This window comes from Aethalodelphis obliquidens, unplaced genomic scaffold, assembly GCF_003676395.1.
Source record: "Aethalodelphis obliquidens isolate GAN/ISIS:26980383/991018 unplaced genomic scaffold, ASM367639v1 scaffold19, whole genome shotgun sequence".
NCBI classification, from domain to species: Eukaryota; Metazoa; Chordata; class Mammalia; order Artiodactyla; family Delphinidae; genus Aethalodelphis; species Aethalodelphis obliquidens.
Genome location: NW_020837963.1, coordinates 9,459,045 through 9,483,807, shown reverse-complemented (window position 1 = coordinate 9,483,807; position 24,763 = coordinate 9,459,045). Strand labels below are relative to the sequence as shown.

General features: G+C 38.1%; 1 protein-coding gene across 1 annotated transcript in view; it reads right to left on the bottom strand.

The window, feature by feature from the left end:
- DCC (DCC netrin 1 receptor) overlaps positions 1-24,763 on the bottom strand; it is a 1,156,455-nt gene that overhangs the window by 66,752 nt on the left and 1,064,940 nt on the right. Inside the window, 2 exon segments of the mRNA XM_027118541.1 lie at positions 11,834-11,950; positions 16,753-16,979. Of these exon segments, the coding sequence (XP_026974342.1) occupies positions 11,834-11,950; positions 16,753-16,979 (344 nt within the window).

Below are 24,763 nucleotides of genomic sequence, written 5' to 3'. Positions count from 1 at the left end.
GATGATGTGGGTATCATATTGCTATGGTATTTTTATACTTTTGGCTTTATGTGAAAGAGTGGAATACCAGAAAAATTACATATTTCACAGATACTTAACTTATAATATTGTAAATGTTAAGTTAAAACTGTGTGGTGATACAAAGCTTTTCTAAATTATTTTTGGGAGGACTCGAATGAAAAACTGAGATTATTAAATGATATATAGCATCATAAATGAAGATCCTTTATAATCTATAAAATATTTTATAAAGAGTAAATTGTGGCTATACAAACATATGAACAGACTTTAGAAAAGGGAAAAGAAATAAAGTGACAAGGAAACTTTTAAAAAGAATCAGAAATTCAAATCAGATACTAGCCAAAATAATTACAAATTCCCCAAAGGAAAAGGTTATAATTTTATGGTCTTTGTGTCTGTCAAAGTATGGTGCTGGAGATACTTCGTATTTTTCAAGTGAGTTAATAAGAAAGATTTTCTAGAAGTAATATTTAGAAATCTGTCATTTTAACCCATTGGAGATTTTTCACATGGTTTGATGTATTATTTAGTATCCTGATGTGTATAGTTACTATGTTACTATAGTAATAATAATGATAATAATAATAGATTTGAATACATTTGTAAATAAGAGTCATATAATAACGTAAAGTCTGTATTCATATAACTCAAAATCTCAGTCTCTGAAGCAGTTAATTTAATGAATTCACACATCTTACTGATCAAAATGAGATCACTGCATAGTCATTAAGGTTGACTGTCAAATTGCAAAGCCTTTCCTGTGTTGACAATTTTTACTCATAAATAAATGTGACAATGACAGTCTCCTTTAGATGCGGAAGGCACCCCCTTGACAAATTGCGCACCTTTCTAATCGATATTGTTATGTGAATTTAACCAATCTTTTAGAATACACTTAGAAAAAAAATGTCATAAATATCTCCTGTTTCGAGCTGAATAAATTTGAATAGAGAAACATAAAATAATTTGGCAAGCCACAGATTCTGTATAAGTTAGAAAGCTGAGAGAACCCAAGAGACTAAATTTATATTCCAGCTCCAAGTCTTTCATTACTGAAGAAAAGAAAGTTTACTTTTCATGAGTTTTGCATTTTGACTACTGACCTGGGTACAAAAGGTTTGCAAATAATAGAAGTTCTTTAAAAAATAATAAATCGGTTGTATGTCTCTGCACCTCAGAAATTCTCATTCTTCTATACCCTGACATGAAATAGAATAGTCAGTATTCCAAAGCTTTGGTTTTGAAGTATTTTGATGCATGATTCATTTCTAAAACGGCACAGACATCTACCCTTACTTATAAAACTGTTGTTGTGAAACTAATCATTCGGAAATAAGTTGGATCCAACACTGTGTATTGAAGTGCATTTTGGTATTTTCCCTCTACATGTCAGTTTTGAGAGCCAGAAACACACACACATACACACACCCTCACACTACAATTCAAGGCATTCACTGCACGGCTCTGTTTATGTAAAACAGCTCAGAGAGCAATATCATCAAGCATTTTCAATAAATCTCTGCTTTGTGGCTGACTATGACTAGAAATCTGTTCCGACACAGCTTGCTGACAATTGAATTTATATGTCATACTGACACACAAAGATTTTTCAAGTGGAAATTCCCTCACCAAATTAGTGCCCTGAACAGGGCATGTTGATATTCAAAAACTTTGACAACATTTTAAAAAATGTTAGCACTAAACGTGACTGATAGGAAATCTAAAGTAGAGATTTTATTTTTAAAGCTACAATTTTAAGAAATAAAGCTCTCTGTAGAGATTTCTCACCATGATACTTGACAGATTTGAGAGATTTGTTGAGGAGGAGAGGTGGACAAACAGAAGAGTAAAGATAATATTTTGAAGAGCAAAGAGTTTAAGTCAAATGATTTCTCATTCGGCTTCTCTTTAGCATCTCTTTATATCGGCAATGGCCTATATATACTCTGGACTATTTGGAAATGTAGTGTCCATAGCCCTTGATAAATACTCTAATTTCCTTCACATTTTCAGGTGTCCTTTAATAAGCAATTGTCACTGGATGGCCGCCACAAGTATCCACAACCTCCACCTTTAGGAAAATAGCGAACATTCACAATGACGTGTTCTGCAGTTATTAATTTTTAATTTTTTAACATCTTTATTAGAGTATAATTGCTTTACAATGGTGTGTCAGTATCTGCTCATAGTGGTAAAGAGCCCAAACTGAGGTCAAACTGCCTGGGTTCACTATCCAGTTCTGCCACTTGGTAGTGAATAAATGTCACAGCCAGTATCTAAGATACCTCCCTCCCACTGATTCCCTCCTCGTGTCTTCACATCCCTATTGGAGTTTCCTGCCACATTTCACCAGGGTTGGTCTGGTGACCAAAGAATGCAACGGAAGTGATGGTATGTCACTTCCAAAATTAGGTTAAATTAGGTTAAATGAGATTTCTCTCTCTCTCTCTTTCTCTCTCTCTTTCTATTTCTCTCTCTTTCTCTTTCTCTCTTTCTCTCTCTCTTTCTGTCTCTCTCTCTCTCTCTCTCTCTCTCTCTCATAATTCACTCTGGAGGAAGCCAGGAGTCATGTCTTGAGGCAGAACTGCCTGGCTAAATCACTCCTGTATTCCTGTATATCCTCAGAAGCTGTTGAAAAAAATAAATGGCTGTTTTATGTTGTTACATTTTGGGGGTAATTTGTTAGGCAGTAGTGGATAACTATACATTCGCTTGAGAGGGTATATATGCTCTCTGTTTCTTGGTGTTCTCATCTGTAAAGTGGAGATGATCATGGTACCAACTTTATGGTGTGGTTCTGAGGATTAAAGAGATTATCCACATGGAAGTGCAGCAGGGTGAGGGGTCAGGAGTGAGCACTGTGGACATATGGGTTATTGATATTAATCTGCTGGGTTCCTATAGATCTGCCCCAAGATTGAGCTGAATACCATTCAATAGGAAGTATTGTTAAAACAACCTTCTTATATGTCTATGACTTTGATTATGGTGATGGTTTCATGGGTGTATGCATATATCTAAACTTAGTAGATTTGTATAAATTAAATACATACAGTTATATATATATATGTATAAGTTATATCTCAATAAAACTGTTTAAAAGTAAGTAAAAGTTTAAAAAATATGACCACTTAAAATATAAGCCAAACTTTTCCAAAGATACTATTATTGCCATTATAGTTCTATTAAAATGCTAATTAGTTCTATTAAAAAATACCATCTTACATTTGAAAGAGGAGTACATTAAGTTAGAGGAAACTAAATAGTGTTTTTTTAACTCAAGTTTGAACCTGAGGGAAGTATGACACTGTAAGATTTATGAGATTAGAAAGAAAAGTTCCTTCTCTGGAGGAAGAAAATAACTGGAATTATGATTATAAAATCAACCTGGTTCAAATTCTCGTTCTGTCATTTAGGAGCTAAGGGAAGGCTCTTGGTTTATCTAAATCTATCCAGCCAGCCCACTTTTCATGTGGTTTTCACACACTTTACAAGATGAGATACGATGTGGAGGTGACTGGACTAGTGACTGCCACAGGGCAGCTATGAAAACGTCCTAAGAGCAAATGTGAGCAGGGAACCTTAAGACCCTTACAGCCTCCTGCAGCCTTCACTCACTTCTCAAATGAGATATGGCTATGAAGTCCAGAAATCTGAAATGGTTGTGAACATCTGAGAGTACACTTTGACACCAAGGACATCAGACAGATGAGACTGCAGGAAAAGTAGACTCTGATCTGGGGCTAGAGGACTCCTTTGAGATGAGCTTGAGGCATCACACAGCTTCCTTCTCTGCAGACCAGTGACTTTCTCAGGACACTGTAAGCCCATCTGCTTTAATCTTTTACAAGTTACCCCAGACCGCCCAAAAGACTTGACTCAGATGAGAAAGATCCTGGAAGAAAAGATAGTGCATTTTGCTGTAGAAACCTCTAAGAGGTTAGGAATTAAGGAAGAATTGGGTGACATAAATCTGCAAAAGTGAGGAATCTTCTAGTCCATCCATGTCGCTGCAAATGGCAATATTTCATTTTTTTATGGCTGACCTAGAGAACATTATACTTAGTGAAGTAAGTCAGACAGAAAAAGACAAATACTACAAGATATCACTTATATGTGGAATCGCAAAATAATACAAATAAATCTATATACAGGACAGAAACAGACTCATAGACATAGAAAACAAACTTACAGTTACCGAAGGGGAGAGGGAGGGAGGGACAGATTAGGAGTGTAGGATTAACAGATACAAACTACTATACATAAAGTATGTAAGCAACAAGGATTTACTGTGTAACACAGAAAGTCATATTCAATATCTTGTAATAACCTATAATGGAAAATAATCTAAAAAAAAACGGAATCACTTTGCTATACGCTTGAAACTAACACACTATTGTAAATCAACTATACTTTTAAAAAAAAGCAACAGATTTTTTATTTTTCATATTGCTCTAGGAAACCTTTCTAAAAGCTAGAGTACCTTTTGTACTCCATCATTCAAAATTCTTCCACCAACTCTTTGTCAGGTCCCTTCTGGATTATTACTATATCTCTGATAATCAAGCTATTTTTTGCCTTGTAAAATCCTCCCTACAAATACAATTCTGTATTCCTCATATGTACCATCTTGAACTTAAAGGCCATGTTTTGACCGTGTCTGCACAATCTTACTGACCTGCTGATTTGGATATCCAGTGGAATTAATCCAGTAATCCAGTGTAATCCAGTGGAATTACTAATCAACAAACTTTATATAAAAATCATTTGCTTGTAGAACTATCAAGAAACAACCTCTGTGCTTTCAACCCATATTTAGTAGCAACTGTTATGCAAAGTCATTTACACAGCACTGTGGGAATTATAGGGATACATAAAAAATAGTCCTTCTGCAGAAATTCATAGTAACAGAAGGAATGAAATATAACGTTCAAGACTCAAAGAATAAAAACTGATCTTAATAAAGTTATCAAATATTGGTTGGAAACATATACTAGGTAATGATATCATTTCTAATGCAAATTTAAATGAGCTCTGAACTTTCTGCACCTTGCCACTGCTCCCACAGTTCTGAAGAGCTGAAAATTTGTATGCACTTGTGTTTATGGTACCAAAAGAATTGTTTGCACTTATTACTCTTAAGGAAGCATTCTTGGTCAGATGCGGGAATCCACAAGGTGAAGGAATAAATGTTCCAGAAGCCCATTGAGCTGGGACCAGTCTTAAGACACTGGCTTCTCACACCACGTATGTAACTGTCAGACAAAGATTCTGATTTGAAATCAAATATTTCAGAGGTTAGGAAACTGGACTTTCATAGGCCAGTCTCTCCCAGTGTCCATCTGTGCACAAGAGAACCTCTGGTAATACAGCACCTCAAGCTAAGAGAATTCCAGTTTTTAAAATCTTGCTTTTTCTCATGCGGCTTTATTTTACTTTTCAATAGCTTCTTTGTTTCAGTTTGAGTTCTGCAGTCAAGTGATTAAAGCAGATAGTGGGAATGGGGAAAAAAAGAGTTGACGCTCATAGTGAATGTTCTAGAAAGCCCCCAAACCAGTAGCCATAGCAGCCTCCAAGCTATCCCCAAAGCAAAACTGTATGCTTTTCTTTGCCTCAGTCTTTTTAATAGCCTCTAGTTTAACTTTTTGAGATTTCTTTTTTTTAAAGGCGAATTTTACAGTTTTCCCTCAAATATTTACTAGGAAAGAAAAAACTGAAAAAAAAAATGGAATTCAAGAGGCTTTTACCCAGCAAAACTCTCATACAGTAAATTATTAAAACTGTACAACTGATGTGATCTTACAGGGTATCCGCTTCCGTCTACATATTTCCTAGTTCTGATTCCTCACCTCTCCTGCATTTTACAGAAGAAGAAAACACAGGTTGAAAATGGAAAGGGAATCTTTCCAAGGCCAAACAAATAGTTAGGCTCCATCGAGTACTAAAATACTGAAACGGTAAGAAAATCTACGTCTCTTCCTAGGAGGAGCCTGCATCAAAGACTACAGAACAGCTCCTCCCTCCCACCTCATCTGGGACAACACAGAGGACAATTCCAGCACCACAGCAACCTACAGGGTCAGCCGAGGCCTCCATCAAACTGCATCATCTGTTCAATATCTCCCTCCCAGCAATCCTGCATCCTTTACCCTCACAGGTGTTATTCCTGAGGCACTTGCTAATACAGCTCCTGTTTTCCAATCTCTATTCAGTCTGATTCCTGGAAACCCAGCATATAACTCTTACTTATCCTTAAAAAATTAAGGAAAGTTATACCTGAAGCTTCCAATTTCTTGTAATTAATTTCATTTTTAGTAAGAAAAACATTTCAAATAATTCTTTGGCCATCGTAACAATACTCACTTTTTGCTACCATTTTGTAGGAGACAACACTCAACTGGGGAAATCAGAATATCCGGGGTCTTTTCCTGCCTATACTATCAGCTGGTATGCTTCTCATGGGCATCAGCTTACCTAGCTGTGAAGTGTGCTCAGGGGTAAGAAGTAGCATATGCCACATAATGTTTTCAACCATGAAGTATATTCTTAGACAAAGAAACAGATTTTGTACTTCAATGAAATTAAATACCATTTCCTGTGGGTTTTAAGAGCTAAAAAACACTTCAGGTAGTTTATATTTTATCTGGTAATTACCATTTTATAGAACATGGTGCTATAGATATAGCTAGTGGGAAGCAGCTGCATAGCACAGGGAGATCAGCTCGGTGCTTTGTGACCACCTTAGAGGGGTGGGATAGGGAGGGTGGGAGGGAGGGAGACGCAAGAGGGAGGAGATATGGGGATATATGTATATGTATAACTGATTCACTTTGTTATAAAGCAGAAACTAACATACCAGTGTAAAGCAATTATACTCCAATAAAGATGTTAAAAAAATGAATATAAATAATATAAGGCATCTTTATCTTTAGACAAGCAGTATACCATAGAGGTTCATAGGCTGCCCAGTTGTGTCCTGGAGTAAGTTTCTTAAACTGCTTGAGTCTCTGTTTCCCATCTGTAAAATCAGGATAATCTCACCACATAAGAATATTGTGAGGATTAAATGAAATAATAATTAGCAAGGTACTTAGCAAGTGAATAATATTTAGAAGTTCTCAATGCTTGTTAGATTTCATTTCATTCCTCTTTCTTTCTAATCACATTATTTCCTTTCTTGTCTAATGAAAACAACTTTAACTGCCCTTAGTATACCAGAAATTTTATCTTATTCTATTACTGCTAAAAAAAGAGCCCTAAAACACTGGAGTGTTACAAACACAAGGCATTCTTTTTTTTTTTCCACACACACACACTGTATTTTATTTTTACAAGAGATAAATAGACTGACACCAAGCATTGTAAATGGATGACCACAACAAAAGCAACGATGATTGCAATTACCAAACACGAAACACCCTCATACTATGTCATAATATTGACATTCAGTCCAGTAATCCTCCACTGCAACAGCTCCTTTACTTTGCGGGGAAAATTGATTTGTATCCACAAGGCATTCTTATAATACATTTATTTATTCATCCAGTCATTCATTTGACAGATATTTATTTATTTATTTAACTTTTTTTTTTTTTTACACTATTTATTTATGTATTTGGCTGTGCCAGGTCTTAGCTGCAGCATTCAGGATCTAGTTCCCTGGATCAAACATGGGCTCCCTGCACTGGGAGTGTGGAGTCTTAGCCAGTGGACCACCAGGGAAGTCCTGACAGATATTTAGCAAGTACCAATTTTGTGCTAGGTATTGAGTTATACCGTGTGTGTCTATGAAGATTAATTAGATACATTCCCTCCCTATCACATGATACACGACCTGTTAGAGGAGAGAAAATTTGGACTTGAATACCTAAGCATATGAGGCAGTACTATGTGGAATTAATGCCTCACAAGTGTTAAAAAGAAAGGCCAGTCAAACATGAGAAAGGAAGCCCTCATTTCTGGATGGAATAATCAGAGAGGAAAGAATTTATGAAAGCATCAATTTCTCTCTGGTCTTTGAAAGAGGCATAGAACTTTGTTAGAGATAGCTACCGAGTCATTCCTAAAGGAAAAAAGGTATTCAGAAGGAAAGTCAAATAAAGGGCAATGCAAGTTTGTGGACTGGTGATCAGTCTGGCTTGGCAAACGTCTAACACAGCAATAGGAAACTAGAAACGTAGACTTAAATCTGGTATGCTGAGGGGTTTGTCGTTTTTTCTTAGAAGGCAGTGAGGAGCCATTGGGAAAATTTATGGAGTGAAATACCATATTTAAGTTGTTTTAGGAAGAAATTTGGCAAGCAGGATACAAAGAAGTCTAGAAGACACAACAGAGAGGAAGATTAATTTTAAAACTGTTTTGACAGTTCAGGTGTGAGGCCATAAAGAGGAGAATAAAAATAGGACTCTTGGGAATGGGAATAGAGCCAGGGATTCAAAAGATGTTGTGGAAGAAAAAAATAATCAATGGGATGTGGGAACCTATTAGATAAGGAAGTTATATATGGGAGAGAAAGGCCCACAAGGATTCTGAAACACAATGATCTTTAAGAAGAAAGCTACAGAAAATTGGCACAGATAGAACTTAGTTACAAGAGGAAAGTGACTGGAAGGAAAAAAAAAAAGAAATAGAGGCAGCTAAGTGTACAGTGTCTCTCTATGTGGTGAAAGGAATGAAAGAAAAAGGACAATAGCTTCACAGAGGACTGCAGCTGGGAGCATAATGATTAAGAGAGCAGAACTCTGAAGCCAGTCCAGTCCTTCTGAGTCCAAATTCTGGCTCTGCCACTTACTTGCTGTGTGACTGCAAGCTAGGTACTTAAACTCCCAAGCTTCAGTTCTCTTATTAGTAAAACAGGCATAAGAATAGTATCTACCCCATGAGTTGAACAGTTGGCACTTATTATAAATTCCATGTAAGGTTTTACATTTAATATAGTAAAATTGAGAGCTATATTGAAACACAGAGGAAACATGACATACAGTAGGTAGAAAGAAACAACCATTAGTTCGTTCATTTGTCTAAATTGTATCGAGTGAGTGCCTACCATGCGCCAACCTTTGTTCTGGGTGTTGAGGATATGAAGTGATGAAAGCAGGCAAAATCTCTGCCCTCATAGAGCTCGCTAAAATACAGAGAACAAATAATAAACAAACAAACACAATAAAGCAAGTAGGATAGTTATATACATTAATTAAGAAAACTGAAGCAGAATAAAAAGGGTTGAGAGTGACCAACGATGATATTAGGCAATGGCCAGGGAAGGTCTACGTTCTTTCATGGTGGTGGCAGTTAAATACAGACCTGAGTAAAATGAGGGAAAAGCCAAGTAAACATCTACGAAAAGAGATTCCAGGCAAATAGGACAGTAACTGAAAAGTCCCTGAGTTGGAATGTATGTTATTGTCCAAGGAACAAAGAGGAGAGCTATGTGGCTGAAACAGATTATAGAGAAGAGTAGCAGGAGACGATGTGAGGGATATGCCAGAGGCTGGATCACTTGGTGCTTTACAGCACATGGTGAAATCACTGGATTTTGCTCTACATGTGATGGGAAGTCAAGAGGAATAACATGATCTAATTCATATATTGAAAAGCTGCTGTGTAGATAACTTACTGGAGGGTCAAGAGCTAAAGAAAAGAGAACAGTTACAAGTTTACAGCTATAGTCTATAATCTATAAGAGATGGTAGTGGCTTGGATAAGGTCAGAACAGCGGAGATGGAAAGGAGTGGTCAGATTTGGGACAGGTTTTGAAAGCAAGAACTATAGGATTTTGGTGAAAGATTGAATTTGGGATGTGAGGAAATCAGAATAAAGAAGTATGAAACTAGAGTTTTTTAACAAGAGTAAATGGATGAACAGAAAATGGATGTATTGAATGGGAAAAATAATAGGAGGACCAAGTTTCGAGTTGGGGAGAGGGAATTATGGAAGGGCAAGATTTCCATTTGGAGCATACATGGCTTGCCTATTAGAGAGCCATTTGGAGAAGGTGAGTCAATATTCTATACGGAAATTGATGTGGATTTCAGGAAGAGAGTAAACTAGGGATAAAATCTGGGATTCGTGAGCATTTAAGTGGCACATTGGTATTAGATGACAACATCTAAGAAGCTAGTGTAGATAGAAGACAGCAGCTTGAAGTCTGAGCCCTAGGGTACTCTCTGACTTTTCAAGTGAAGAACGCATTCCAGGAAAAAATAGTGAGAAGCTATGTCAAATTTTGCTGAGCACTGGAGAATTGACCATTTGGTAAGAAAATGTGGAGATTATTGATAATCTTGGCAACCATGGTTTCAGTAGAGAGGGACTGTGGAAATTCATTAAAACTAATAAGGAAAACTAAAAGAGGAAAAAGTAAGTAGAGACAACTTTTAAAAGAAATTTTCAGGAAAGGGGAGGAATGGGCTTCAGATGCAAGGGCAAGTGGTTCCAGGGAAGATGCTTTAACACAGGAGTTATGAGATAATGTTTATATGCTTATTGGAGTTATCAGTAGGAAGGAAAACTGATGATGCAAAAAAGGGAAGGGATAATTACAGAAGAGTCCCTAAGTGGGGACGAATGGATGTCCTCAAGGGAAAGAGCTGGCCTTACATAGGAGGAGAAACAGATCAACTCGGTTTGCTGGGTAGATAAAGATGCCATTTTGAATCCTTCTCTTTTCTTGGTGATATAAGAAGCATGCTTATTAGCTGGCAGTGGGGAAAGGAGAGAGGTATCGGGAGTCAGAAAAGTAAGAATAGATATAAGACATTCATCTTTTAAAGTGAGACAATGAATGATTAAGAGAAATGAGTGGCATTTCCAGATAGATGACAGCTCACCTTGGATGTGTGGTCATAAATACCCAGTAAATAGGTTATGTGTTTTTCTCCAGATAAATTCAGCTGTTAGGGTACATGGTCAATGCTGGTAGAGGAGCTGACTTAATCAGGGTTGAGTTTTTTTAGGTGAGTATGATAGGGAAGAAGAACCAAGGGAGATGAGGGTGTTTGCAAGGAACTGGAGGTAATAACTGATGATGGATGGGAGTTGAGTTTGGATGGAAGTAAAGACATGAGGAAGATGAGGGACAATGAGAAGGTTGCGGAGTTAATGGATTGGAGGTCCAAGTGGGATTGAAAAATTTTTGGCCAGGGGGCAATAAAATAAGTGGCAGAAAGTAATACAGTGCTAGAGAAAGGGATGATAGAAACTGACATTCTGCAGCAGATGCAATTACTGGTTTAGTGTGTGACATGGAATTGATGGACTGAGGTGGGAGAGAGCTAATGTTGCAGGGAATATAAAGGAACTAACATCAGATGGATTTTCTGCATGGATATTGTAATTACCAAGATTGATCATAGAGGTAATTGGAAAGAAAGTGATTCCCAGATACTAATATCTTCAGTGAATGTGGGAGTATGACAGAAAACTTTAACAAGAAGGAGGTAGTAAGTGATTATCTCAATATTTGTTTCAAGGGTACTAGGTTATTTAAGTCTGAAAATCCATGAAGGTGGTCATTAGAATAAGATGAATAATGACAAAAATTTCAACTCTTTTTATATCAATTCATATTTCTTATACTTTCTTAAATATGTACCAAGTGATTGCCAATAGACAGATTATCTGATCGCATACAACAATAACAGAGTGAAAGTTCTAACTTCCAAATATAAATGATATAATTTTACTACTTCTTCATTATGTCCATTTGCCCAGAAAGTTCAGGGAAAACTTAATTAGGTTTTGATAACTGATAGAGAAAAGATACAAACAGAAAGCACCTGACTGCTCCATTGTGGTACCAATTGTTACTCACCAGGATTGCTGGACTGGGCATCCATAGGAATCATGAGCTTGGCCCGGGTGGCTCGGCGTGCAGCCAATGACCTCTCCAGGGTAGACATGGAGCTCCCTGCTTCTTCTGTGTCTTGACCTAAAAGAACAACAATACTCTTGAGTATTAATGATGCAACACTTCATTTCTAGCCAGGAACGCCAATGCCTTTTTCATTCCATTGATGTTTTAAATAATATCTAGTTTTTTTTGTTACCCAATCAATATGTTCTCATTGTACAAACATTAATAAAATTTACCATAACCTCATTACCCAGAAAGAACCATTATTGTTTTATTTATAATTTTTACATATGTATGTATATGTGAAAGCACGAGAGTATCTATTAATATATTTATTTCAAAAACGGCATTATACTATACGTACTGTTTTGTAGCCTTCTTTATAAAATAACATAAAAACCTTGCTCTGTCAATAAATAAGTCAGTAATATAATTTTTTTTTTTTCGGTACGCGGGTCTCTCACTGCTGTGGCCTCTCCCGCTGCGGAGCACAGGCTCCGGATGCACAGGCCCAGCGGCCATGGCCCACGGGCCCAGCCGCTCCGTGGCATGCGGGATCCTCCCGGCCCGGGGCACGAACCCGTGTCCCCCGTGTCGGCAGGCGGACTCTCAACCACTGCGCCACCAGGGAAGGCCCCAGTAATATAATTTTTGTTTTTTCAGTAATATAATTTTTAACAGCTCCATAATATTCAATTGTATGAATTTACCACAATCTTTGCAACTTGTACTTAAGCCCCAAAGACATTAAATCTTATTATAAAAACACAGGAAATAAACTACATTCTTCAAAAGTACAGCTAGGTGTCTCTATACAAATTTATTATAATTCTATAAAATGTCATATTAAAGAGTCATACAAAATAATAAGAAAGAGTGATACATGCATATTTAAAAATTTAATAAAAATCTGTTGAAAAATAAAACTGAAATTCTGAACACTATATATCACTAAAAAGCATATGATTCATTAACGTGAAGTTTGGTCTTTTTTTTCCTTAAATGAAGTACAGCTGATTTACAATATTATATTAGTGTCAGGTGTACAGCATAGTAATTCAGTATTTTTATAGATTATACTACATTAAAAGTTATTCAAAATAATGGCTATAGTACATTGTGCTATACAATTTATCCTTGTTGCTTATCTATTCTATACATAGTATTTTGTATCTCTTAATCCCATTCCCCTATTTTGCCCCTCCGCCCTTCCCTCTTCCCACTGATAACCACTAGATTGTTTTCTATATCTGTGAGTCTGTTTCTGTTTTGCTATATACATTCATTTGTTTTATTTTTTTGATTCCACAAATGAGTGATATCATACACTATTTGTCTTTCTCTGTCTGACTCATTTCACTAAGCATAATATTCTCTAGGTCCATCCACATTGCTGCAAATGGCAGAATTCCATTCTTTTTTATGACTGAATAACATTCCATTGTATATGTATACCACATCTGTATCCATTCATCTGTTGATGGACATGTGGGCTGCTTCCATACCTTGGCTATTGTAAATAGTGCTGCTATGAACATTGGGTGCATGTATCTTTACAATTCAGTGTTTCTGTTTTTTCTGAATAAATAGCCAGGAGTAGAACTGCTGGATCACATGGCAGTTCTATTTTTAGTTTTCTGAGGAACCTCCATGCTGTTTTCCACAGTGGCTGCATCAACTTACATTCCCACCTACAGTGTACAAGAGTTCCCTTTTCTTCACATTCTTGTCAACATTTGTTATTTGTAAATTTTTGATGATAGCCATTCTGAAAAGTGTGAGGTGACATCTCATTGTGGTTTTGATTTGCATTTCTCTAGTAATTAGCAACGCTGAGCATCTTTTTGTGTGCCTATTGGCTACCTGTATATCTTCTTTGGAAAAATGTCTATTCAGGTCTTCTGCCCACTTTTTGATTGGGTTGCTTGTTTGTTTGTTTGTCTTTTTGATATTGAACTGTATGAGCTGTTTATATATTTTGGATATTAACCCCTTGTTTGGTAATATTATTTGCAAATATATTCTTTCATTTGGTAGGTTGTCATTTCATTTTGTCAATTTGTTTGTTCATTTTTTTTTTCCTCTGCAAAAGCTCTTAAATTTATTTAGGTCCCATTTGTTGATTTTTGCTTTTATTTCTTTTGTCTTAGGAGACAGGTCGAAAAAAATACTGCTACCATCTATGTAAAAGAGTGCTCTGCCTATGTTCTCTTCCAGGAGTTTTATGGTTTCAGGTCTTACATTTAGGTCTTTAATCCATTTTGCATTTATTCTTGTACACGGTGCGAGGAAATGTAATTTCATTATTTTATATGTAGCTGTAAAGTTTTCCCAGGACCATTTATTGAAGAGACTGTCCCTTCTCCACTGTATATTCTTGCCTCTTTTGTCATAGATTAATTGACCATAGGTGTGTGGGTTTATTTCTGGGTTCTTTATTCTGTTCCATTGACCTATGTGTCTGTTTTTGTGCCAGTACCATGCTGTTTTGATTGCTGTAGCTTTGTAGTATAGTCTGAAGTCAGGGAGCCTGATATCTTCAGCTTTGTTCCTTTTTCTCAAGATTGTTTTGACAATTCAGGGTCTTTTGTGGTTCCATATAAATTTTAGGATTATTTGTTCTAGTTCTGTGAAAGATGTCATGGATATTTTGATAGGGATTGCATTAAATTTGTAGATTGTGTTGGGTAGTATGGCCATTTTAACAATATGAATTCTTCCAATCAGAGTTTTGTCCTTTTAACCACAACAGCACAGAGAATACTTCATGTATTGTCAAGTTTAACAAACAGGATTTTGAGTGCTACTTTCCCTGTTATTATAGAGTTGGCAAGTAGGTCCTCAAATTAAAGACAAATAGGCACAAGTATCCTCTCATTCTGAAGAAAACAGCCATTATCTGGAGTTAAACTTTTCTCAAGACTTAGTAAGAGACAACAAAACTTGTCTTGCTGACCCCAAATGTCATCTGAGCATATGAATGATAAGGGGAAAAATCAATAAGGAGGAATCCTAGAAATCATTAGCGAAAGCTTCTGAGGGCTGAGAGACAATTTTATTTCCTCCAGTGAGAGGCAGAGGTGCTTCTCGCCTCCTGATGTCCAGTATGGAACAAAGCTACAAGAATGAACACCTATAGACTGTTGAGGTTCCTGCAAAAGAAGCTTTCATTCATTCTCTGGGTAGAAGCTTATTCAGGCAGCAGGCTTGCTGGTCTACACTGTGTCTATTTGAACAGAGGAAGAGGTAATTGAAGAAAGCAAGGCTGAGAGAGGAACAGTGTGGATTACAAGCTCTCTCATCATTTGAACTGTCAAAGATACAGGAGCTTCCTCTGGGTCAAGTGGGTACTTGGAAAGTTGACCAGGCTTGAGCCCTCTTGTTGGAATTCACGTAAGTGCAGATGACCCACAGGAGGACCAGTGAGGCTGACAGGTAGAGCTGCTCCTGGTGGGAGAGGGTTAAGTCCTGACTTGATATCTCAGGTTATGGAATTGGCCAGAGAAGGCATCCCACAGGGTCTCATAAAGACTTCATACTTGTATTTCATAAGACACTGAGAATTTGGATGCCACGTGAGGACAGCCCATGTGCCCAGAAAGTGAGTGAAGAACTTCAAACTGTGCTTTCTTCCCTTCCACCTTGCCTTTCTCCTCCCATTTTTCCTTTACTTTCCCTCTCCGTCCCCACACAAAACCAGAAACAGCAGATAGGTAGGAAGAATGGGTAAAGGTGTTTCTGAAACAGAATATGCTCCTCCCTCCTGCTGTCCCGCCCTACCACTCCATTTTCCTCCAAGGTGCTGGAGGATTTGAAAAGAACAAATTGTGACCCCCCAGTGCTCAGAACCAGAAGCCTGATTGGCCATAAGGGGAAAAGAATCTTTAATTTAAATCTCATATTATAATTTTTAATGGAACTGGATTATAGTTTAATAATTGAAAGTGACAAAAGTTAGGGACACTGCTTGAGATATTATTTAAGGTCTAGAAAAGGAATACGCAACTCATGATCGAAAATTGGTAAAGTCCTTGTTTAAACAACTCTGCAAGAAAGTCTAATCAACCAGTTACACATTCAAACAATTAAAATATTTAATTTGGTTTAAAACAGCTACTCATTCTATAAACAAACATCATGAGTAGACCAAGAGATTTTTTGATGAGAGTATTGGGTTGATTATTCAACTCCCCATAAGCATTTTGAAACTATAAGGACCCACATAAACTGAAATATCTTACAACCACTTTCTGGATTTCTCAGTTATTCCTAGACATGGATTGTTCTGCACCAAATCATTAAACAGCAGGCTTTTCTCCATCAGATCACTTTGTACACCAACAGAGCCTTCAGAGACTCCATTAGACTAGGCTAGTGATCATATAATGTGATTGCATGGGGATGACAGTTCATCTCCACCGTAATCAGGGCAAAGTAACAGAATAGTTGACGTTTTCAGACTTCAGGTGTCCCTGAAGTGATTTTTTTAAAGCAAGGAATTGACAGCAAATTTAAAATCAACTTTTCACAGACACAGAGAACTAAAATAGCTTCAAAGTTTGCCTTGACAAAACTTTTGTTCAAGCTGTAACAAAAAGCCATCATTTCATTTAGCCTTCACATTTCAGTATGTCCCAACGGCATCACCTCTTACTTCTTAGAAGTTTCAAGAAGCATTACAGTTATAAAAGGCAGTCAACGCGATGATGGAATAGAAAGTAAACCTAATCAACCAAATTTACATCAGATTATTTTAACTGTGGGTAGATGATGTGCAAATTAGTGGAAAGGGTGTATCCACAAAAGAGGGAGTCAAGAGCTCCTTTGTGGGGCACAGAGTGGGATGTTTTTCCTGATGCCAGAGAGATGGAAGTTACCTGAATGAGACGTGCTTTTGCTCCCCAGATGGGTCTCTGACTGGCTGTGACTGACTGGCGTGAGGTCTTGGCAACTCTGGATGGGGGAGTCCCTTCCTGCAGGGTCAGTGCCTGATGGCTTCTCAATATTTTTCATCTCCATTTCTTCATGATGGATCCAAAGATCAGGGGGCCGGAGGTCTTTCTGGCTGCCCTTCCTTTTGCCAACACTGTGGGTGGCCCGTTTCCTAAGGAACAAAATTAGAAGGCAAATGTGAGTGCCTTTATTCAATGGCCCTTCCTCTTTTTTTCTCAGTCAATTCAAGTTAGAAGCAGGGAAGGAAACAAAAGTGCTCCCAGGAGAAAACTTGTGAAATCCAGGAATTGGCAGACTTGTCTTGGCTGCCTTTCCTCGTCTCCCCTGGAGCTTCACCACGTTACGGGAGATGTGGTGCTGGATCCCCAGGGCCCCGGCTACCTGCCAGAGAGCACCTTACTCCAGCTTCTCCTGCTGTAGATTTGAGCACAAGGTGACAATGGGTTAGATGGAACCGTATGCCAATCTTTGGAGCTAGGCATAAGGTACCCGACTGCAACATCTGTTTAGGAGATAAATGACAGAGTTGCTTCAAAAGGGCAAATAGAAATAAACAGGCCAGGATTTGTGCCAACCGCCAAGATTGGGGCTTAGAAGAGAGTCTAGAGCTCAGCTGTCCAATTTCATGTGCAATTGGGAAGCTGGCTGTTTGAAGACAAAAAGCCGCATGAGTGCATTCTTAGGAGAATAAAATACTTTCGTCTTGGAGGCACTAAGTGTCTGGATTCAAACACAGTAAGATCCATCCTTTGAAAAGAGAAGTCATGTTGGAAGTGTGCTTCAAATGTCTCTTATTTTCCTCAATGAGAATTTAGCAATCGTTAAGTTATTTTTCAGCAGTAGTATCCTCTTGGGGCTAGTGAGGTTCCAATGTTCCCTGCATGCTGAGTCAAAAGCATGGTGTTCCTGTTGGCCGTTCTCTACAGCAGGGGTCAGTTAACTATGGCCTGAAGGCCAAATCCTCCACTGCTTATTTGTGTGTGTTTTTTTGGTTGTTGTTGCTGTTGTTTTCTTTTTTAAGATTTTACTTTTGTTTTAATTGATATTTTGCTCAAAAGCACAGAACAGTGAACGTTTCAGTGCCGCAATGCTAGGGTTACAAGCAAAATCCTTAGGTCAAACAGTTACAGGATCCCACATCAGTTATTTCACATTAAGTGTGGGTTGTTAAAAAAAATGTATACAGAGGCTTCCCTGGTGGCGCAGTGGCTGAAAGTCCGCCTGCCAATGCAGGGGACACGGGTTCCTGCCCCGGTCCGGGAAGATCCCACATGCCGCGGAGTGGCTAGGTCCGTCAGCCATGGCCGCTGAGCCTGCGCGTCCGGAGCCTGTGCTCCGCAACGGGAGAGGCCACAACAGTGAGAGGCCCGCGTACCGCAAAAAAAAAAAAAGAAAAACAAAAAACTACACATATATATATCAGTGCTTTGCTTGAATGGAGCACAAACGAGACAAGCATTTTAATTTAATAACAAAGTTAAGCCTAGCACCTTTAAAATAAAATAAACACAAAAAGTAAGCACAAAAATATCCTTTCCATGGGGGGAAAATCCAGTTCACTAACAGTGCAAAGGAAAAGCAGCATTTTCAAAGCTGAAATTAAATGACACACCCACCCGCCACTCGGCCTTATATGGTGAACATGCAATTCTATTGCACCCTCCCTACCCAGGGCTGAAAAGATTCCAGATGGGAAAAGCTGCCCTGACGTCTAGGCCACGGGCTGGGAAGACTTAAGCGCAGGACAAGGAGATCAACGTGTTTGAGCGGGACGAGTTCTTTTTCAGCCAGGCCAACTGCTAACACTTCCAGTCACCCCCAGAGCCTCCCAGCGCCCCCCAGAGCCTCCCAGCCCGAGGGTGCCCATGGCCAAAGGCCTACCTGGTGTGACCCCGACTTCAGTGCGGGCATCTGAGCACAGAGCTCTGAGCAGCGCGAGGAATGGCGGCCTACGTCCCCCACAGCTGATGCTGCTTTGCAAATGGAGTATCTAGGCCGACTTGGGATAATTAAAAACATTTGTGATTCTTAACCCATTGTGATCAATTACAAAGTAGTGAATGTCTACATGTTAGGTCTGCCTCGTCTTAATATTTTGAACCATTAATGATTAGTCCTTTCCAGTGTGGTTTTTACACCACTCACCAAGTTACGCTTTCTTTCTCATGAGCACTCCATCTTTACACTGAACCTTGGAGCTTCAGGTCTTACTTTTAACAAGTACAGCCACAAAGTTGCATTGTTGAGGAGTTGCAACAAAGACCACCTGGCCCACAAAGCCGAAAATACTTACTATTGGGCCCTTTTCAGAAATGGTTTTCAACCTCTGCTCTACAGTTTTATAATTCTTAAAATCTCCACTTGCAGCTTCTGCTTCTTTTAAAACAATAATGTGTCTTCATAAGGCAGAATTTAGACAGTTAAAATCTAACCTTTGGTAGAAGCCCAGAGAAGTACCTCTTTCTCACTTTCCTCACTTGCAATGAATGGTGTATGAGGATAACTGCTTTCACGTTAGCTAAATGGTTCAGATCAACTACTCTCAGTGGAGACTCTGTAACCTGTGCAAGGCCACTGAGCATGGCTTTGGTGTCCCCGTTACCGGATAAGATGCTTTGTACATACTAGGCAATTAATAAATGTTCAGTAGCGTGATTTGTTGAATTTTTCTTAACATTCTTTTTTCTTGTCTTTCCTGAAGCATACTGATGAGGAGAGAAACAAAGAACCTCAGACTTCATATCTGTTTAGTAGTTTAGTGGAGAAATAATGCCGGGTTTTCTGCTCTACTATTTTCTCACCAAGTACCTGCACTTCGCCGAATTCCTGGCAGCAGGCTCACACTGACTCTAGACAATGGTAATAACCCCTAGATCATTAACCCCTAGATCATTTTCTTGTGTTTAAGATAATAACTCTCTTGCTAACCATTTATTCCCTGAATTCATTTCCTTACACTTCACCTGCCCACAGGAAATGGGTCTGTAGCTCTTTATGTAATCCATCTCTGGTCACTTAGGAGAACTTAATGTCATCTTCAAACTTGGAGGTTTCGCCCCATTATCTTTCTTTCTAACAGATCAAAATGCTAAATAACTTAAACCCTGGTGCCTATATGACTGCATACAGAGACACAGCAGTTCCCAAATCCAGGACAAGATCGTCAGAACGTCCATGAGAACTCAATATTTAAATAGCTTATGGTAAAGAAGTTTGTCAAATAATTTGTGAAACTAGAAGAAAATGATGAATTCTGGTTTCCCTTGTTTACATTCATGCCTTATTCATTCATTCATTCACCAGTCCCCAAGACCTCAGTAACAAGCATCCCCAGGTGTATTCTATTAAAAAAAAAGTTCTAAACCTGATTGAGGCAGAACCTTTTTAGTATGTTATGATTTACAACTTCCATCTGGAAAGAAATTATTATTCCTGATGAAATTCATAGGCATTCTTCTGATGGATTTTAATCAGATCAAGACCTCTTCTGAGAAGCTGCTTATCTACCCAGCTGACAGTCATCAAGAATCTAAATATCCCCATTTTTTTAGATTCTTTTCCCATATAGGTCATTACAGAGTATTGAGTAGAGTTCTCTGTGCTATACAGTAGGTCCTTATTAGTTGTCTATTTTATATATAGTAGTGTGTATATGTCAATACCAATTTATCCCCCCCCCTTTGTAACCATAAGTTTGTTTTTTACATCTGTGACACTATTTCTGCTTTGCAAACACTCAATTCAGTACTCTGTAATGACCTATATGGGAAGAGAATCTAAAACAGACTGGATATATGTAGAACTGATTCACCTTGCAGATACTAACACAACATTGTAAATCAACTATACCCCAATACAAATAAAAAAAAAAAGAATCTAAAGATCTCTAGCAGACTTTATTTCCTTTCTGTATATATTCTATGAAAGACCATCTAACCACTTCTGCTTTGTATAATGTCTCTTATCAAGAGAAAAAGCTTTGGCCTTGGAGAGGCCTCCTTCCCCTGCTGGTCGTAGCCCAGTGGTCCATATAGCAGGGTTGTAATAACACTGACATTTGTTCATAACTAAATTGTGTGAAATTTGTCCTAAAACCTGTAGGAACAGCTGTTACCCCAACCTTTTGCCCATCTGCTGGTTCCTTGACATAATCACTGCTGTCCATTTTGGTCCGCAGTTCCTCTATCTCACCATTTGGAATCTTCAAAATTTGTATGTAGGTGAACCCCGTGCAATGTTCCGTAAAGTATGGTCCTTGGACTGGTAGCATCGGCATTACCTGGGAACCTATTAGAAATGCACATTCTCAGGCCCCACCCCATCAGAAACTGGGGAAGGGGGTCATGAGGCCCAGCAATCTGTGTTTTAACAGCCCTTGAGAGGAATCTGATGCACAGAAATTTTGAGAAGCACTGTCTTAAGTGAACGATTTGGTTTTGTTTTTATTATAAAGCTAGTTTCTTCTATTCGATGTAGAATATGTCACGTTTATCCCTCCCCCACACACACCTTTTCTTACAGGTACCAGTAATCTTTTGGCTTCCAAAAATAGCTGCAGGATAGGAGTGTCTCTTCCCACCCATGCATTCTTGAATAAAGGCAAAGCAAGGAATCTTCCACGGCTCTCTTTGCTCTTTCTCATACTCTGGCAAAGCTTCCAGAGTATAATCAAATTCTGGTGGGTTTTGTTCGTTAGTTTTATCTATCTATCTATCTATCTATCTATGTATCTCTGTATCTATCTATCTATCCATCTATCTATCCATCCATCCACCTATCTGATCTTGCTTCTGCCCACAACGCCTTCACAGTACTCTTTACTTACAAACTACTTACCCTTTAAGATTCCCTTCAAGCCTGTTTTCTTTAGGAAACCTTCCTGACCACTTTAGGTCTGTGTAATCTTAGAATAGCTAAACCATTTCCCTGGTCTCTCTCTATACCACTCACCTTGCATTGATCACTGTTTGTTTTATTGGGCTGGCCAGATGCTCCCTGTGTGTGCGCTGGTTTCCTCCAGCGATACTGGTGCAAACTCTACTTCCTTTCTGTAACATCACCCATTGTTTTACAACATGTATCCACTTGTTTATTCAGTGAACATGTATGGAATAGTAAATGTGTCAAGAAGTATGCTAAGGACTAGAAATGCAGAGATCAGTGAGACAGTGGGAGTTTAATAAACGAATGAAAGAAGGCATGGCTTCTGCATTGTTGGAGCAGAGAGCATGCACTGGGGCATGGCAGGGAGGAAAGCTGAAAAAGTAGAGGGGACCAAATCATAACAGATACATTTAAACTATCAGTAAGTCAGTGGGAAACTGCAGAAAGGTTTTTAGCTCAAGAGTTAACATTCATCAGATTTGTTACTTTGTAGATCACACACCAAGCGCATAGAAATCACTTGAATGATAAAAACGTGTCATTATTTTTTTAAAATTTTCCTCCATCCAAATCTTTCCCAAAGCTTTCCAGCCTCCTAATTATCTATACTGATTATTTTTACTCTACTGACTGCTACTAAAAACGAAACAAAAAACTTGTATTGGAAAGCCAGAGAAAATATGTCCTAGATACTCAAATGAACCTGCCTTTTCCAAGATGGAACTAAGATATATTGATGTCTTAAGTGGTTGTCAGTTAAAATCCTTGTGTGGTGAATACTGAAAACCAATGGAATGTTAAAATTTTGAAAATAGTGAAAGTGACCTATAGTAAAGTACAATAGATTTCATTTGCGTTGAAACATTTGATCCTCACTCAGTACTGAAGATAATTATTTTTGTTAAGATTTGAATGTGTGTGGATATATAAAACTTGCTGTGTCCACGTCAAATCAAAGAGGAGGCTTAGTTAACTGTAACTAAGGTTTACCATGTAAACCTTGAATTTCATTTACACATTTAAATTTAATGTATTCGGACAAGTTGTTGACCATCTACCCATGTGTTCATGTGATAACCATGTGTCCAGAATTGCCAGGATAGTCTCAATGTCAAATATTTTTTTCTTTAGTATCTGTAGATACCTTCTAACTTATCAAAATAGACATTCTACATTTTGGCCCGGAAAATATTATTACTCTGTTAAAAAGCACCAAAATCCCCCATCAATTTAAGCTTTATTAAAACACAAATTTTCAATATTATGATATTCTACTATAATCTCACTAATTCAGAATGTGTAAGGGAAGTCTCTTCAAAATGGTAAAAAATTTTTTAATTAATAGCTAAATGCAGTTATTTTTATTTCATGTGAATTTGAAGCTAAATGCTACCATGTGATTTTGTAATTTAGCAGTAGTCCATGGAGAATTTTAGTGGTAGAGGGCTGACAGAAAAGCATTTAGTCCCATTTCTTATTTGAGGAAACCGGTATTCAGAGACTAGGTCTTCCCTTAGGTGTAATTAAATACTATTAATTTCATTAAAGAAGTGGTAGAATCAGAACTAGAACTTGGGTTCTAACTTCTGTTAGTTATTTTATAACAAAAAGAAAATCTTACCAACTAGAATGTGAGTCAATCAGATAAGCTAGCTCATTACCTCATTACATAAATCACAGAATAAAACGCGTAGACACTAACTTGAACGAAGTATTACTGATAGTACACAAAAATGTTTCAAATCCATGTGGATGTAATTCAAGTCCCCCAGTAAAACACATAGACAATTTACACTCTCCAGCCGTCCTAAATAAAGAGATATTGAAGAAGCACACGGATATCTCCTACGTCACCTTATTAATTACATTAAACTCCCATTTCTGAGAGTCCTGTAATGGACATTATTTCTGTTTCAAATTAGAACTGATTTTGCTTTCATCTGCATTATTTAGTTTGTTCTACAAGTGCAGTGGTGGTGCTGTGGGGGGAGGAGGACCTCTCAATGAAATCAAGAAAAGCTAAACTAAAACTCAGAAATATCTTAAAGGAGAGATTTTCTTTTTTCCTTTTTGTCTGTTAACATATACAAACAAAGAGATCAGGATGAATGCCATTGGGCCTGTTACTGAAGAAAAATATATGAAGCTAAATTGTGAAAATATGCCAAGTAAATATTAAGAGACTTTGGGAGTGGGGTGAGGAAAAACCCAAGCGGCAGTAGCATATGAGCTATAGATTCACTTTCTTTGGGTTTTCAGTCATTCATGGAGTGATTTATTCTTTCAATCATTCCCTAATTTTATTTTATTTATTTATTTTTTTTTGTGGTACGCAGGCCTCTCACTGTTGTGGCCTCTCCCGTTGCGGAGCACAGGCTCCAGAAGCGCAGGCTCAGTGGCCATGGCTCACGGGCCCAGCCGTTCCGCGGCATGTGGGATCCTCCCGGAGCGGGGCACGAATCCGTGTCCCCCGCATAGGCAGGCGGACTCCCAACCACTGCACCACCAGGGAAGCCCCATTCCCTAATTTTAAAAACAAGTGACACCCAGGGTTCAGCTTCTACTCTTTCTATATAAAACCTTCAAGCTTCTAACAAAGTACTTAGGGTGGGATTTAGGACAATTTGAGAGTTTCCCAAAATAGCACCACATCCCACTTTTGCACATGGAGAAGACTAGCATTTTCTCTGTGGAGAAACAACACAGGTCCAGGAACTCAGTTCATCAAGTCAATATAACCCTCAAACATTCTTCTAACAATGAGGAAAATGATCAAAACAAAACAAAACACCTCACTACAGATGGTTTAGTTATTTCAATTCGTTTTGTGAACGCATCCATGTTTTTAAAACTGTCATGAAATAAGACCAGAAACTGCTGTCCTCCGTGCTTCCATTTCTGTGAATCTTTCTCAGCTCTGCCTCAGAGACCTGCAGCTTTGATTTTTCACCATTCTTTGTTTACAAGGGCCCTTTCCTGGGATTGCTGGACCAAGAGATTGTTCAACGACTTAATCACAGTGATTTTCCCCCAGAGTCTTACCAAGTGCCC